The sequence below is a fragment of the Barbus barbus genome, assembly GCF_936440315.1.
Source record: "Barbus barbus genome assembly, chromosome: 36".
Lineage (NCBI taxonomy): Eukaryota > Metazoa > Chordata > Actinopteri > Cypriniformes > Cyprinidae > Barbus > Barbus barbus.
This window is the reverse complement of record NC_136714.1, coordinates 27,073,135-27,091,643: the sequence shown is the minus strand read 5'-3', so window position 1 is coordinate 27,091,643 and position 18,509 is coordinate 27,073,135. Positions and strand designations below refer to the sequence as shown.

The following is an 18,509-nucleotide window of genomic DNA, read 5'->3' as shown; positions in this document are numbered from 1 at the left end:
GCACTGCACAGGACTCACTCGGGAATAATGTCTCTAAAGAAATGTGTTTTTGACAGGGCTGTCAAAGTTAACGCGTTAACACAAATTCAGTTTAACGGCACTAAATTAACGCAGCGTGCATTTTCTGTATGACCCATGGCCTAGCCCGTAGTTGGAAAAATGGAGATGCACAGTGTTCCTTAGAGGAGCAGTGCTTTCAGTTAAAAACAGATATTATGTTGCTTCTCTAATTTTACATGCAAGTTTAGCCGAAATCACAGCACAGCTATTGTCTTCATCTTATGTGTATTTGATTTCATCAGATGACGGCTCGATTATCAGGATTTTTGTGCAGATTAACATCTTGGAAAGGAGAGCTGGTTATGTAGCCTAGTATTAATGGGTCGCATTTCAATCACTATTTCATATTCATTCCGTTGTCTGACAACATAAATAGTCAAATATATAGTTTTATTGAGAATTTAGTTGCATCAAAATTCAGTATGTGGGCACAGAGAGGCAAACAAATATAATAATAAATAATAATAATGTACATTTTTGCATGTTCAGAAGAAGTAAAATGTAAACAGGTTTGTGTTAGTAAATTGCTCAGTGCAAAGAAAGAGAAGTACTGGGAACCTGGTATTTCTTTTTTCATGTGTCTAATAGACATGAACAAGTTCTCTGAAAAACATCTATGACCTTTGAAACATGTCTAGTCTTCATGTTCTATGTTGAGTATGGTTTCAATAATAATAAACATATATTTGCATAAAGCATCCATATTTGTCCACGCCCAATTTGATTAGAAAAGTACTAATTTACTTAAAACTTGAAAAGTATTCATTTAAGGTCCATTTAGAACAAATAAAAATGTGTGATTAAGTTGCGATTAATCGCGAGTTAACTCATGACAATCATGCGATTAATCAGTTTGTTTTTTTGTTTTTTCCTTTATACAATGAAAGTCACTGGTAACCAAAACAGCTTTGTTACCAACAGTCTTCAAAAAACCTTCTCAAAAGATACCATCACAAAAGATAGTAAGTCATTCAGGTTTGAGTAAATTATGACAATTAATTTTTTTTCTTTAGTTTTTTTCCCCTTTTTAATTATTTTTTTTTTTTTATGAAATAATACAAGGATACTCTAAATAAGAAACTAAAACTGGCAGCAGGTGGCGGTAAATGTCTTTAGGAGTCATTCATTCATTTGATTCGTTCAAACGGCTGATTCATTCAGGAATTCAGTAAATGGCTCACTTTATGAATGGAGATTTGAATCATTGATTTACGCCATTCGTTCAAAATAAACACCGCTGTGCTGCTCACAGACGCACAACAATTCTGCTGTGGCTTTATAGTAGTGATCGACCGATATTGATTTTTTATAACCGATACCGATACCAATTATTTGCATGTCTATGTGCCCGATAACCGATATGCAGAACCGATATTTATTTACTGTTATAAAGTAAATAAATGACTGCGTGAAGTAAGTCCATACTTTACTTTGGTTTTTCCTCCTTTCAGTCATCTTAACAAAAAATGTTTTGAGAATTAGCAGTCTTTCATGCAGGGCTCTAGACTCATTCTTCCCACTGATCTCACTTTTGTGCACGAGCACATAATTTGGTTGCAATTTGTTTTTTGTTTTTGCTACAACATTTGATTAATCAATGCATGCTGATGAACTTTTATCATAGTTTATAGTCAGTGTTGGGGGTAACGCATTACAAGTAACGCGAGTTACGTAATAATATTACTTTTTTCAAGTAACTAGTAAAGTAACGCATTACTTTTTAATTTACAAGAAAATATCTGAGTTACTTTTTCAAAAAAGTAACGCCAGTTACTTTTTCCCCATTTATTGACTGACAGTGCGCTGTGTGAACATGCTGTTACTATAGATCTAAATGTGAATGTGCATGAATTCACCCCACTCGCAAAAAACTGATTTAGTATTCATCAACATGAATTAAAACAGTGAAATGCAAACTCAGAATATGACGCAAACTGCAATAATTAAATATGTTAAACAACACAAATGTATCTAATCCCATTTTAGTAACCAATGTCTTTGCTGCTGACCTTTGATGATCCAGTTCAACCATACTAATAAGTAAAAATGACTTTAGATAAACTAACAATTGTACTTCATTGTTTTTTTTATTGCCGAAGAGAAGAGTTAAACCTTCTTTTCCTGAGTTTTACTTTACAGACGTGAATTTACTTTTCCTTCACAAGATACAGGGCTTTTACATTTGTATTAATGTAATTTCTTGTATTAAAAACAATCAAGCCCTGCTCATATTTAAAAAGTAACGCAAAAGTAACGCAAAAGTAACGTAACGCATTACTTTCCATAAAAAGTAGCTAAGTAACGTAATTAGTTACTTTTTTAGGGAGTAACGCAATATTGTAATGCATTACTTTTAAAAGTAACTTTCCCCAACACTGTTTATAGTTATATGGTAACGAAAGTTTTCAACATTCAACTCGTTCTTTTTCATCTGTATTATTTGTGATTTAAATTTTGTGCACAGGAATTCCTTTTTTCGTGCGCTTTTTACTTTCAAATTTGCGATCTTGGTGTCACATTTTACAAGAAAAGATCATTGTCTGTTTTGCTTATATCTATACACCTTTAACTTTTTAAGACTAAAACAAAAGATGGATTCATTGTTATTCTTAATTAAAAAGCGCAACAACAATAAAACAGTACGTTGACAATGACAAACTCTTACATAACATTTATCAACAAAAACGAATAAGAAGAGGCATGGCATAGGACACACCACATGCTGTACTATATACCTAGTATATTACAGAATGTTTAGCAAACTCTGAGGAAGCAAATAAATATTAATATATATATATTTTTTTAATTAAGGAAAGCCTCCATAGCATAACCTGAGGTAAACAGCAAAGATAACAAGCTTCTCAAAACGAAAACAAAAAGAAAAGTAAAACTAAACTGGCTGTAGCTGACAGGAGTTTTTTCTACAAGAATACCACCACGTTCACCTTCTCTGGTTTAAGAAGCGGTCTTTTACTTTAGTTTGAAAACAAATCCATCCGTTGCGCTCCATCCGCGAAGCGCACCTTCACGCTCGTGCTGACGCAGCGAGTATAAACCAGGCTCTACCCACTAAGCGCTCGTGCTGAAAGCACCTCTCTTCACGTGATCAGTGAAATCTGTCTCCTGCTATAATGTGCAGCAGCTCTGCAGCGCGCGCTGTATGAAGCAGACGCTTTGGAGTAGCGCAGACCAGGCACTCGTACAAATGCGACCACGTCAAATTTTAACTCGCAAACAATTACCATTTTGGTCGCAGTCTAGAGCCCTGTCATGTTCAATTTAATCTTCGTATTACAACAATAAAAAACATTTTATTTATAAAAAGCTTTAGCAGCAACACTAATATTAGCAGTAAGCAAAATGAACATAGAAAGTCTAATGTTTTCAAATGGAGAAAATAAAGGAAAGGAGTCATATCAACTTAATTTTTAACTACAGTTTTAGTAGGTTTATAAGCTGTTTAATAGGATAAAGAGTGAAGAATAATTCACTGGATAATGTTAATTCACGGAATAATATTCTCTGGAATATTGGAATATAACAAGCATTGTATTTTATTGCATTTCTCAACTGGCATGCTCTAAATTATGCTGCTGACAGCGCGGTTTATCTATGCCTTTACACAGAACTATAGGCTACTCAACTATAGGCTACTTCCTTTAGTTTATCGGGGAATCCGATATTACAAAACCGATATTCGATTATGGAAAAATGCTTAAATATCGGGAAATCGATATATCGGTCGATCTCTACTTTATAGGTAATGTTTTTGTTGGCAAAACTGAGCAAAAACACACAATATTGTGTTTAAACTATAACACAATATTCACTTCTTATTTACTGAACTGTTGTATAAAATTACATTTAAACTTGTGATATTCGGGACAAACGTGTGATACTGCTGTCATTGCTCGTGTGATATCGCTTATCATATGATATATATATATGAGACAAAAACTCATAGAGGAGCATTTTTGCCCCAACATCTTTATTTTTATATCTGCATTTATGGAGTTGTTGTCCTGCATCATATTTGTCAAAAGCCAACTGTATGAAATGTAAGATGACGTACAGGTCTGGGGGCGGGGCCAGCGCTTTAACTATCATATATAGTTATATTATATTTATATAAATCCTCTAGATTTCCTGTAAAAGACAGTACAGCTTCTTCAGATACGTCAGCATGTCTGTAAACAGTCTGAACTCATCGCTCCCGTGGCTCCGGCTCCTATCAGCTCAGATCTGTTCGCTGCGTCTCAGAGATTTGCTCGTTTAATGCTGCTGGAGTGTGTGAAGTCCATTGTGTGTGGCTCTTCACACTTTATGATCCACATCAATAAACTTTAATCACCCTCACACACTCTCTCTCTCACACACACATACACACACACATACACTGAATTATGAGCCAATTACATGAGGATAGAGGGCCGAACTCGCAGGAAACATCAAAGCTCGTAACTCAAGAGCCGTCAGGCCAACAGACACTAACCACTCTCTTTTCCCTGAAATCGATGCCCACGGTGGTGATGAATTTGGGGTTGAACTTGTTGTCGGTGTAGCGGTAGAGGAAGGTGGTCTTGCCCACTCCGGAGTCCCCGAGAGCCAGGAGTTTGATCAGATAGTCGTAATCTCCATCGGTCATAGTGCTGCTGGAGCTGAACCTGCACAATAAACAGCATGAGGATATTACAGCAACCACAATAACTCAATACAGCAAACATACAAACTCCATGGAAATATGGAACCAAAGCAAATCAATTAAATTACAAGGGTTGTTACAGTTAACTAAAACGGAAATATTTTCCATTATTATACACCAGATTCATGGACTTTTTAAAGCACCATTTATTTCATATCAAGCACCTATCAAATTCACACCTGAAAGACTTTACAGTACTTAACATTTACATTAAAAAATGTCATATTAATAATGTTTTGAATGTGTAGGCTTCATAAATTTAGACTGTTCTGAGCAGTCGTGTTCAAAGGAGTTGAATGAAATCCACTGAAGACAGTACTGGTAATATTCAAATACAATTTCTAAAATATTGATAAAATATGCATCAAACTGGTTTAGCTAGTTCTTGTACAAGATTTAAATTGAAAGAATTTCTAAATTTTTAAGTTAATAAAAAGTGGTTAAATGTTGTAATAGCACGATAAAACCAGTTAACATCAAACATTTCCACATTCTCTCAATAGAGACGTTACTCATCAATAAAATCTTTTTAAAAAAACTCAAGTCAAATTTATTTTGTTAAACATTGTAAATCCCATTTTTTTCATCTTTGGCCTAGAGGAATGCAGGTGCTCAAACGTGCAGCTGCTCAAAACTTGAATATTTCATGAACATTTTAAACCTTGTACATGTGCAAATCTGCAAGAAAAATATACTGTAAAGAAAAATTTTCACTAAGCTGTTTTTCCAATTTGTCAAGTTCTACATTTTCTCCTTAGCTCCATGTCGCAGTAAGTTTTGGGAGTTCATTTTTAGTCCATCTCCTATCCTGAATAGTCTGTCTTGCAGAGATGGACTAAAAATGAGCTCCTAAAACTTACTGCTAGTTTCTGGAAGATAGATTCTTCAAACAGTGGTACAAGAGGATGTGGTGCTGGTCTCGCTCAGCTTATCTGCCTATAAAAAATTAGTCTTCATGTATTTCACAACACTTCAGCATGTTATTCTTACTAAGTGAGAGTAATTTTTAGGATTTTTTTACCCAAGCAAAGTCTCTGAGAACCTGACATATTGCACTTCTGGATACTCTAGAGTAGGTTGCAGTTCTGGAAAATGGTGACGCTGGAGACTAATTCTTCACATTAATTCTTAATTTTTCATAATTCATAATTCTCTTTTGCCGTTAACGTGTCGTTTCTTCTCCACCTGTTTTTTTCTGACCCCACTGACCCAATGAGCATTCTGCTGCCTAATGGTCATGCCTTAACTTTGCAATTTCTGTATTGTATTAGTTTTTAATATTTCTCATGGAGATTTAATAATTTTTTACTTTTGAGTCGGAGTTAAATCTCTTTTTTGGCTTTTTTCATAATTCTGCACACCTGAATATAAGGAGTTTTTTTTTTACTTCTAGCCTTCATGGACAATTTGGAATTGGTCAAATGTGCTTGAAAAAAAATATATGATCAGAATATCAATGTGCCTAATAATTATGCACGCACTGTAAGATGTGCTCACTCTACACAGAGTGCGCGTGATCGCAAAATCTAAAGTGAACGCTCATTCAAATGTGATTTCAATACCCCGCATATTGATGTGCAAAAATTAGATTCAATATTAGAATATTTGCGGGAGCGGGAGCGGGACACACATGTTGTGGGAGTGTGCGGTAATGGTCAAAAACGCAGCGGGAGCAGGTGTAAGAAACCTGTCCCGCGCAGGGCTCTCAACACACGCAAGTTAGTTTTTTTTGAGCTACCCCATCTCCACCCCAAATCATTAGTGCACTTTCATTCTGTCTTTTCCAGGCCTTGAATCCATATGTCTGAAATTCAAGCACTTTCAAGAAGCGTGGGAAACCTGCACGTAGTTCCCAAGGCAACATTTCTTATTTTAATTTATTTTAACAATGTACTAAAATAATTGCAACTAAAACTGAAATAATAATTAATATAAACTATACAGACACATAAAAAAAAACAAATTACAAAAAATTATAAAAACACAAAATTACAAAAGCTTTTAATAAAATTGTAAAAAAAAAAAAAGAAAAAGAAAAACTGATTTGTAAAAACTAATTGCCTCTTAATAATACTAAAATAAAACTGGAAATCGGACGGACGGACGGATGGATGGATGGACGGACGGATGGATGGATGGATGGATGGATGGACGGACGGATGGACGGATGGATGGATGGACGGACGGATGGACGGACGGATGGATGGACGGATGGATGGATGGACGGATGGATACAGGGCACGTGCGTGCCATTATGTAGTCGTTTGGAATGCACTTGGTAAAGGGAGAGACGTAATTTCCTTTAGTAGTTTCCCGTAGTTGCCTTGACAACGCAGCATGATGTGCTTCAGCAGATTCACTGACGGACACCAGCATAAAAAATATACATTTTATATTTTAAAAAGTTTTATACATACTAGTTTTTATATATTATATAGCAAAAAACTTTAAAAAACTTTTTAAAATATAAAATGTATGTTCATTTGCAACAGTTATGCTAAAAACACTAAAAAGACATTTATGACATTAAAACAGTGACATCCGCTGACACACTGTCGGTGCGTTCCAAACGGGATATATCGCCCTCCGGGCACTTCGGAGTGACAACAATCATGGCCGCCATGTTGAAGTGTCGTTCCAAACCAAAGTGCTCAAAATTAACCACTTCAAAGGGCCCTTCGGAATGAAGGATTTCGAAGGGTACAACTCATGGACACTTCGAGCTCTCATGATCCTTTGCGCAGATTCTTTCAATGATGACGGTGCCTCCGTGTGGGCACAGGATGATGACGCAGAAGGGCACTTCAAGAAACTGTTTGGTCCCCTACACCCACAGGGATGAGCCCTTCCGAATGTAACGCAGGAAGTGCAGCGTTGTCAAGGGAACATCCCAGCTGAAGATAATGAGGAAATTACGTCTCTCCCTTTACCAAGTGCATTCCAAACGACTACATAATGGCACGCACGTGCCCGGTTCACTCCAAAGTCCCCACTCCAAGGAGATAGGGACTTCCATCTGGAATTTGCCATGTGAACCGTTTCGGTTTGGTGCGCATACCGTAAAAAAAATATATAATAAAAAATTAAATAAATAAATATAATAATAAATTATATATATATATATATATATACACACACACACACGTGTGTTTACCGTAAAATGTATTGAAAATGCAAAAGAAAACATTTTTTTGTTTGTTTATGCATGTGTGTCTGTGTACATATATGCACACAAACACATATCTTCTGCAATTATATAACTCTGCCAACACTATTAAAAAGCCCATATTGCTCAACCAATAACACACATCAAGGCCAAGGAAACCAGAAAGAGACAGACTGAACAATATCTCAGTGTGATGGAACTGCATCTCTCTCTCTTTCTCTCAGAAGGTCTCAGGGTCCAGTGGGCCCCGGGGCCATTTATACAGTGCTCAAATAATCTCATTTATACGTGTGGGCTGGAGACGCTGCAGTAAACACATCACAGCCCGCAGCAAACGCTCAGTGCTCACACATTCACTAGAGTTCATCAGAAAGAGATGAATAGAGCTTCATTCATCTGTGAGCGGCTCGTCCAGCACATGACCCAGAGCCGCTTCCTCATGATCAGCAGATCTGTGGCGCTCTGTGTCTCTCACACATATCATCATCACGTCTCGCACACCTCACCGTCTACTGAAAATAAAACATGACACTTCATGTCTGCATTCAATCCTGATTCACTGAATCCCAATGCATATATTTCTACAATGTACTGTAAGATTTCAGCGAATCGGTCACGTTCAAAGCATATTATAACAAGAATCTGAAAAAAGAGCTAAGAAATTATATTCTGCATCAAGAAAATGAAGCAGATTGTTGTACAGTGATTAGGGATGCACAATATTATCAGACCAATATCGGAATCGGCCGATAATGGCTTTAAATGTAAATATTGGCATCGGCCCGATATGAAAAATTATGCCGATATGCCTTGCCGATAAGAGGAATGGGTTAACTCACATGTGCTCAGGGTGTGATAGCCATTAGATCAGTCAGCAGTGTGGCTCATTCTTTAAGTAAAGTTTTGTCTGAATGGTGATTGAATTCACTGTTTTGGATCGCTGCATTTAAACTGAGAATGCACATATACAGAATAACGCGTTCAGTGTGTGATAGAGTAATAGCACGTGGAGAATAGCCTTCCCCGGGTCTTCATGCACTCTCAGTCAGGACTTTTAATTCCGTAGGGGGCGCTGTTGGCCTACTTCTAATACATTTAAAGCAAAATACACAAATAATATTTAGACTGTGTTTCTGATTAAATAAAGCAGTAATTGATGCCATAAAATCATGAGTTTAATGTTTTGATTTAAAGGTCAGAAGATATAGCTTACATGAACAAAAAAAAAAATCTGAACATATTTAAATTAAATAATTTTATATATATATACTGATTTATTCATTAGTGTAATATGTTATATTTTTAATCAAATTATGAGCTCTAAAAGAAACTCTTTTGCTTTAGACCATTTACAAATGTTAAGGTTACCACTGCATCCTTCTGAGAAAAAAAAAAGCAGTGATTAATATATAATTTTTTATAGTTATTTTCAAATCTTTAATGTACTGTCATTATTAACGAACTTTATTATAGTTTATTTAATTCTAACAAATAAGTTCTTGTTTAAAACAAACCAAAATTAAAAATAATTATATATCGGTATCGGCATCGGCCAAAATGAGTTGAAATTTATCGGCATGTCGGATATCAGTAAAAATCCAATATCATGCATCCCAAACAGAGATGATTTGTTGTTTTTTACATTTAAAATAAGACATCACAAGTTAATAAGGCAATTACATCACAGTAAATCCCTTTTACAGAGGGGATTTTGAGAAATATATTTTTAATCACAGCAAAAATTCTGAAAATTCTGTGAACAGAAAAAAAAAAACATTTTCAGCATGATTTTAGAAATACAATGTTGTATAAATCAGTGTGAAGGATATATGAACAAACCCTTCAGAACATACAGCAGATAGGAATAAAACTGCTAAGTTTGGTGTATGTAAGCACTGCTGAAGTGGAGTAAAGTATTGGAACTGAAATCTACAGTAGAAAATATATGTGCAAAAATAAATAAATAAACACCTAAATGTGTATTTTTGCAAGACAGGTTACGGAAGCAACATAACAAACATGACACCAAACATGTTCTTGACAGGTTTCATGAGATCCATCATTTACCCCAGACAGCATGCATGGATACGAAGTCAAAATTAGTGTAAATAATCACAAAAACACAAGCACTAATGTCACTCAGAAGACATTTATATATGATGTGATGTGAGAAACACACCACATCTGAAATCAAACCTACTAGTCAGAAGACCAACCCAAACCCAGAGGCTGTAGAAGTGTCCTGTGTGTTTATGTTAAACAGTGTTGACGGACAAATTGGAGAATGTCACACAACTGTTGTTCAGGGGTTTGGAACACAAGACAGAATTTGATATTGATTTCAGTAAAAGGTCGTGTACATTTGCCTGGAGGGGTGATTGTACCGTAAACAGTGTTTTTAAACCACAAAACATCAACGTAACTAATGCACAAGTGCCCAGTCACGCCGAAGACCTTACAATATCTACAAATACAAACCAATATCTTAACAATATCTAAACAGGATATCTACAAATACAAGCTCTTTTATTTGTGCATTCACTTACAGATATAAAATGAACTGTGACTTGAGGTATGTACTGAGCTTACAGATAAGATCAACTTTATTTTCCCAAAGGAAATTTGTCTTGTACACATACAATATGATATCGGCTGTTTAAATCCGAGTAATATACTATGTACATTTCATACACACAACACCCCATCACTAGCCTAGCCACAGTGAATACATAATGCTACAATAAAACAACTAAATTGCAAACTGCCCACCGTGCAACACACCCATAATCATCATAATCATATGTAGTTACACGCACCAGAAGGGAAAAAATTTGAATTATAATTGTTAACCTAACATACTATTTAATGCTTTAATGGACAGAGGGACTAAAGTCTATAATATTTGTGTGCATTTTGATGAATGCAACTGAGAACTGCATTTTGTTGCTTCCAATTATGAAATGAGTTTTCATGCATTCAATTAATTTTTTTCATGCAATTGCAAAATGCGTTTTCTTGCATGCAACTGCGAAATGCATTATGTTGCATGCACTGTGGAATACAGCATGAATTTGGTAGAACCTTAGCAGCATTAATGTGAGACTAAAAATCATTCATGCAGAAGCTGAGACATCTGACTTGAAACGATAACAAGCAGCAGACAGAAGCAGAAAACAAATGTAGCATCTGTGGTCAATCAATTTACATACAAAAATCTGTTTTTCTGTTGTTGGTAATTGGTTTGTACCTTAATCAAATAACGCTGCTCTGGCCCGAAAAGACTGAACAATCACATATTGACTAGAGTTTGAACAAAAGAGGCAATCTAATATGATTTACGTCTGACCTCGGGCACTTCAGGCTCTTTCATTCCCAACAAAATGAGCTTGAGCTCATTAGATTAAACACACATGCCCAGTGGAACCAGACTGATGTGGATTCAACGAGACTTCCGACTCTGTGCTGAATCCTGGTGTATTATAGAAACACACACACACACTCAGTAGGGTCTCTGCGCGACATCTGTATCTGTGCTGGCAGTGAATCTGTGGAAAGGTTATCTGTGCTGTGAAACGCCCTCAGAGGTCGGTGTTACACAGGGACCAAACCGGGCCAGAGACCCCCTGCACCAGGTCTGGAACAACCTCCCATGAGCCCTGCGGCTGACAAACCCTGAAAATCACACACTAGATTTCTACATCCAGTGAAGATGATGTGTTCACCTGAGCAAAAAGACAAAATCATGATGCTGCGCTGCAGTGGCTGGTTACCATGGGGTGCTATGCGGTTGCTAAGGTGTTCCGAATGACTTTTAGCATGTTGATATCAGTGTTATTTTGGGATTTTTGGGACGGTTGCTTGGGCGTTCCTGTTGATCAAATACTCTTGAGCTGTTTTTTTATCTATGAAAATGAAACTGGTGCTGCATCTCACTGCTTCTGAATGGCTCTGAACACAAAACAGAGGTATGAGAAAGTATTTTAGCATTCAAAGCAGATCCGTGGTTTATGTCAGAGATGCTGGTTAATAGGAAAATGAGCTTCAGCTGAATGAAGGGTCAAAGCAGATGACCTTAAAAACAAACTCAATAAACAGAACGGAGACCTCGGACATCTCAACAGATACTAAACAGATTTACACACATCACATCAGTTCCAGTAAAACATAACCAGATTGTTTTGGCCGTCTTTCATTTGTATTGTTCGGAATACAATGTCTCGTTCATTAACTAATTACATGTAGTTAATCAAGTCAATTTGCTGGTCAGACAGACGTGCAGGAACCTTCCAGACAATTCTGGGTAAAGCAGGTCTAATGCATGACATTTGATCAGACAAACGGTGACATTTAGACAATTAGACGCAGGCGATTCATTAAACTAGATCACTAAATGTGCTTTTTATCCATGCAAAAGCCTCTTCCATCATTCTAGCATGTTCTGAACATTGTTATACAGTTGCTAGGTGGTTGATAGCAAAGCAAACGCTGTTTTTAAACCACTAATTCAGAAAAATAATATCTGAGACGGGACAGCACATACTGCGCTCTGATTGGTTCACTGTGATGATGTCATAATAGAGGCGCTATCATTTCCCATCCAACATGACTTCCTTCTGTCTCCCTCTGAAACAAATCACATTACGCACATTAAATGTGTTGAATGTTTTACGGTAAAAAGCAGCAGAATGTGGTCTCGCTGAGCAGAGGAGAAGATCTTCTGATATACAAACACTTTAAATCAAACTAACAGAATAAGAGAGAGCAAAGGCCTGGATTTCCCACTACCAATAATTACAGCATTTACAAGTGAATGAGATTCGGTTAGCAACAAACCCTGTTGAGGAGGAGCAGACAACAAATAGTGATTCTAACTAATAAAAATCATCATGGCAGTACACCATAAAAAATGAAGCTGTAAATAAAACAACGATAATTGGTTTTACAAGTAAATTCTTTTTCAGTCTTTCCACTTCATTTTTTTTATAATTATTTGTGAATAAAAAATGGTTTCAAAGTAGTGCTGTCAAACGATTAATCGCATCCAAAATAAAAGTTTTTGTTTACACAATATATGTGTATATACTACACTGTAAAAAATGATCGTGATTTTAACGGTAAAAAACTGTGAAAATGCTACGGTAAAAACCTGTTACATGGTTAACGGAAAGTTCCTGTAAAATTTACAGGGAAAAACCGTAAACTGGCGTTCCCAGAATTCCCTGCGTTCCATTTCAAATTCTGTTTGAATTTGACGTTTTTTCTTTGAAATAACTATGTTTCTTCTTATTTTTTTCTTATCAGTTATGTTTATTAGGGTTGTATGTTACATCTAATGTTGTTAAATTAATGTTTATAGCATATTTCAGTTTAATGAGTCTCACCATGATGGTGTTTAGTGCTTATGTGAATGACACTGTGCACCTTTTGTATATTCTATTGTTTAAAAGTTGCTTGTGATGGGCTTTGGGATCATCACCTGCATTTGGTGGTTATCGGTGTATTTCAAAGGAACAAAACAGATTTCAGTACTTTAATAGGTTGGTATATTAAGATTATATCAGTTAAAGAAATTACGGTATTTAACTGTAAATTTAAGTAAAAACCGTAAAACCTAAAACGTTGCTACCGTATTTTTTACGGTAGAATTCTGGCAACCACAGCTGCCAGTTTTTTACCGTAAATTTTCCGAATTTTTTTTTACAGTGTAGGGATGGGAAGATTCCCCGATTCGCTCGGTGCATCGGCAAAAAAAAACGGTTTAAAAGGTGTGCATCGGATACAAGTTGGCATTTGTATCGCGATGCATCATTTCTAACATATTTGCATCAGTAAAAAACGACTTATTTCATTACTAGTGGATGCACTACCCTTTTATTGTTTAGAAAGTGACCAATAATCTGCGACCAATATTTTATATGTAGATTGATTTCTCCTCGAAGTTTCTCTCATCACCGCTGCGCGTGAATATGACGAATCCCAACAACACTACGGAGACCTGAGGAAAAGCGGGGATTAAAGTCCAAAACCTGACTTGAAATAACCTAACAAATTAATCGGGGCTAAAGCGGTTATAAACGACAATGTAAGTTCACACGGTCTAATTAATTTGTGCACGCTTTTTCTTAAGCAGCCCTTAATGTAGATCATGGACCAAATCGATCCAGCATGGCAAATAGTACATATATTTAATGTATTTGAGACGTTATGTTTTCCTCAGTGCATAACTGACATGTCACGAGTATATTTTTCATCTGTAAATGTTAGAAAGTCATGCAAATATATCCATTTAGCTGTCAGGAGTGGGCTTCCGCGAGCGGACAAAGAGACTATTGTAATGGGTAAATAAATGTAAACTAATACAGTCCTAATTACTAAGCTCAGATAAGTTAATATGCGTTTCTTTTTTCTTGTTGTGAAGAACATTTTAATAATCTCAAGAACATTTTTCCACTATAAAGAACCTTTTGTGGAATAGAAAGGTTCTTCGTGGAACCGTCGATGCCAATAGAGAACCTTTATTTTTAAGAGTGCACAGGTTTGGAACAACATGAAAGCAAGTAAATGACGACAGAATGAATTTGTTGAATGAACTGTTCCTTTAAACCACTGACACACAAATATACCGAAACCCAGAACTGATCTGGATGACAGCAGCAACGATCACATGCTCAAGACGTTTAGAGGAGAAACACAAAAGAAACACTGTGCGAGAGAAAGTCTTACAGAGGACGATAAAGAGAGACAGAAAATGTTTCATGCTATTGCAACATCCCAACACAGGCAAAAGTTATTCTCAGAATTAGTTTTTACAATCTTTGTTTCATCTGTGATTCTGTACGCATCAAAATCTGATCATTTTCATGTGCACTCGTTTCATCTTTGAGACGTTCAGACATTTGCGCTGCTGCTAAAATAAGCATCTAGAAGTTAACCAATGGAAATTGTCTCAAACTTACACTTTCTTACACTGAAAAACACAAAACAAGAAAGCAAAACCTTCACACTGCTGATGACAGCATACAGTGAGACAACCAGTCCCATAAAAGCACTACAAATTATATACTTTATGAATTATAGTCCAAGTCTCGTGAAATCATTGAATATGAATATAAAGTTCTCAAATCTCACATGTCCTAAAACAACCAACAATATTTAGCATCAGCGATCTTCAACATGTTCAAGCATCGTATCTAAAAATCTGGACTGCAATGGAGAAGATTATACATTTTTACACCAAAATTACATTTAAAATTAAACTTTGGGTCTATTAGTCACACAAAGCATCATGTGATTCATGTATGTGGCTATTTTTTCAGCTCGACAGCATTCACCTTCACTTTCTGTTGCGTGAGGAAAAAGAAGAGATAATGTTCTGCTAAACTAAGAAAGAAAGTCCTTTTTTAATTATAGGGGTTAAAAAAAAAAAGTTTACGTTTTTTGGGGGGCGGGGGGGATAAAGTGCAAAATATGCTCCATTTCATATATTTCAAAACCTGCCAAAACATCTGGGTAGTTTAAATGCACAAATATCCTAATGCAGATACATTTTCTACACTTTTACTGTAAAATCATTTTAACTTGAAATTGCTAGAAAATTCCACAAATTATTAGAAAGGAATGGCACTGATTTAAATGTGAATTTTTTTTAAGTAGAAATAATGAAATTGCATTTTCTTGTAAAACATACACTGAAAAATTATTTTATACAGTGTAAACTAAAACAACACTGCATGAAAAATCTTTTTTTACGGTGTAAACTAAAACAACGCAGGACATTTAAAATAGAAGAAACAAAACTACATCCCGGTAAGTGGTTAACTGCATTATTTACAGAGAAAATACTTTCTAAGCGTCCCAAAACACGCCAGTTCTACAGCTTCCGTCCATCATGAGTGCTGAGCTCTAAAACACGAATGCTCTGAATCCAGATCTTACCCTGGTGTTTCTCCTCGTGTTCCTGATGCTGATCGGTCTCACAGTAAACCACCACAGACCTGATCCCAGTCCAGATCACCGCAGCTTCCTCTGCACTCTGGAGGAGAACGCCTGCACCGTTACTACTGAAGGCCTGGGGCCGGATCTCACACACACACACACACACACACACGACTGACAGTCATGTGACACAATTAAACCAGCACAGCAGATCTGTTCCACACGTCTGCATTCATGCATTTAGCATTAATTACCAAAGCGATTTGCATTGCATTAAAAACCCTCTGGTCATCCTGACCTGGAGAGGATTGTCTTTTTCCAGAAAGTGCTGGTTAATGTTAACTTTATTGCATTGGACTTAAACTTACTGACTTTGCTCACAAAGGGTATAACAACACCCCCCAAACAAACAAATGAATAAATCAATCAATAAAATAAAATAAAAGATTATTTTTGTACGTTTGTACCCCCCCCCCCCACCCCCCATCTTTTTTATACTTGGGGTGTTCCCAGCCTACGCAAAATTGCTTATAAATTTCTCATTAATTCAATCAATTTATATTTATTTATTTTCAGACTGATCTTAAGCCTCACTGAGAAAAATGTTTTGTTTTGCTTTTTTCCGCATTTAAAGGGGTCATATGATGTCGCTAAAAAGAACATTATTGTGTGTATTTGGTGTAATGCAATGTGTTTGTGGTTTAAGGTTAAAACACATAATTTTCCTCATACTGTACATTATTGTTGCTCCTCTATGCTCTGCCTTTCTGAAACGCGTCGATTTTTACAAAGCTCATTGTTTTGAGAAGCGAGGCGTGCTCTGATTGGCCAGCTATCCAGTGCGTTGTGATTGGCCGAATACTTCAAGCGTTTGACGGAAATGTTACGCCCCTTACCGTATCGTGGTGCCATGTGCGACCACACAAAAACAATAAAACCCATTATAAACGAGGCATTTTTTGTATCCAGTGGGGACATAATTACTGATTTTAATGAATTATACTGTCTTTTCACTGTCTTTTTACGTGAACATAAACATTAGCATGTTTGCATTTGTGAGAGAAACGACAAACAAGCAGCACTACTCTACACAGCTCAAAACTCGTGTTTGAATCGTCAGTAGAAAATTCTTTAAATATAAAAACATACTTACAGGCTGTGAGTCAGAAGCACCAGACTCTCCTTGCAAAGTTGGAATTGCCCCACTTTATAGAAACAGCCTTTGTGCAGCCAGCATTGTAGGCTACTCTCCTGCCAGGTTTAGGAAATAGTCCTCCGTAAAATGCGCTGCACACACTCTAATATTTGGGTTGAACTGTTCTGGAACTTAACCACTGATTTCTAGTTGTGTCCTCGTTTGGAAGCCCAAACAAAGTACTTTTGCTTTCACATGAAATACAGCATCTCCAGGACATGGCACCGGCGGCATCAGCAAGAATAATAGTTCTGCCCTCTTTCATTGCGTATACATTTGGGCGGTGTTATGCAAATCTTCCCACACAGTGACGTAGAGATGTGGGGGCGTGTTTAAATGAGCCGTTTTAGGGGCGTGGTCGAGTCTTAACTTTTATAAAGAATATCTCTTTGGGTTTGAGACTTTGGTCTTTGCAACTTAAGGGATCTTATTTATGCATGAACAGCTTGTAACACTCCAAAGAGAAAGCAAAATTTGAAATTGCATCATATGACCATCAAAAATGAGGTTTGATTTCAGATCAATGAGGCCGATGATCGATTAGCCCCCCAAAAAAAAAAAAAAAAAAAAACCTGTGCCAATTTAAAGATTAATTAGGGCTGGTCGATATGGCAAAAAAAGAATGTTTGACCAGATTTTGATTTTGTGTGTGTGTGTAACAAATCAACATAAAAATACAACCACAATATGATTCAAATAACTCTTTATGAACCATCTGGTTAATAAAAGGTTTGCTCCAAATACAGCACACACGAAGATCACATGGTCTTAAATATCTTTGCAGAAAAGACGCACAAAATATGAAGGCAAATATTAGACAAACTTGTCTTAAACATGCTTGAAGACGGCTGGGATCCATTGACTTTAATTGTATGCATCAGTCATTCAGGTTTGGAATGAGATGATAGTGAGTAAATGATGACAGAATGATGATTTCTGGGTGAACTATTCATTTAAAGACTGAAACACAGTTGAAGACGTGATCTGGAGACTGAAGATGTGGTGTTGATTTGTGAACGGGGTTAATGCGGTACAGGGATGCAGTGAGGCGAGTGTTAATGCACTGCTCCACATACACATCACAGGCCCGTCTCTGCAGCTGATGCATTCTGGGTAATGAGATCCAGGAGCCTCGGAGGGCATCTTCAGTCCTGTGAACTTAACTGAGCGTTTGTGCCGAATCGCCAGTACCAGTCATGCAAGAACGCTTTTGAGGGGTTTATGATTGTATTTGGTAAAAGAAACCCTGACTAGAGCGCTATGATTTCTGTGATGCACTTAGAATGTACTCAAAGTAACAATACACTTTATATAATATGATTTTTAAAGGAATTTCACAAGTTATCACACAATGTTTCATCATTAAATCTTTGTTTTGAAGCACTTTGCTTGGCAAAATCAAAGGAATGGCTCAAATTTAATTTGATTACATTTTAAAATATTAAATTGTT

General features: G+C 36.4%; 1 protein-coding gene across 2 annotated transcripts in view; it reads right to left on the bottom strand.

The window, feature by feature from the left end:
- Nucleotides 1-18,509, bottom strand: part of rab27b (RAB27B, member RAS oncogene family) — a 40,714-nt gene that overhangs the window by 7,666 nt on the left and 14,539 nt on the right. Inside the window, exons 2-3 of one of the 2 annotated variants that reach the window (XM_079394688.1) lie at nt 15,864-15,960; nt 4,553-4,724 (exon numbers count right to left, since the gene is read on the bottom strand). In XM_079394688.1, the coding sequence (XP_079250814.1) occupies nt 4,553-4,705 (153 nt within the window). In that variant the 5' untranslated portion in view covers nt 4,706-4,724; nt 15,864-15,960. The remainder of the gene's footprint in view (nt 1-4,552; nt 4,725-15,863; nt 15,961-18,509) is intronic. The other variant, XM_079394687.1, reaches the window with a different exon arrangement.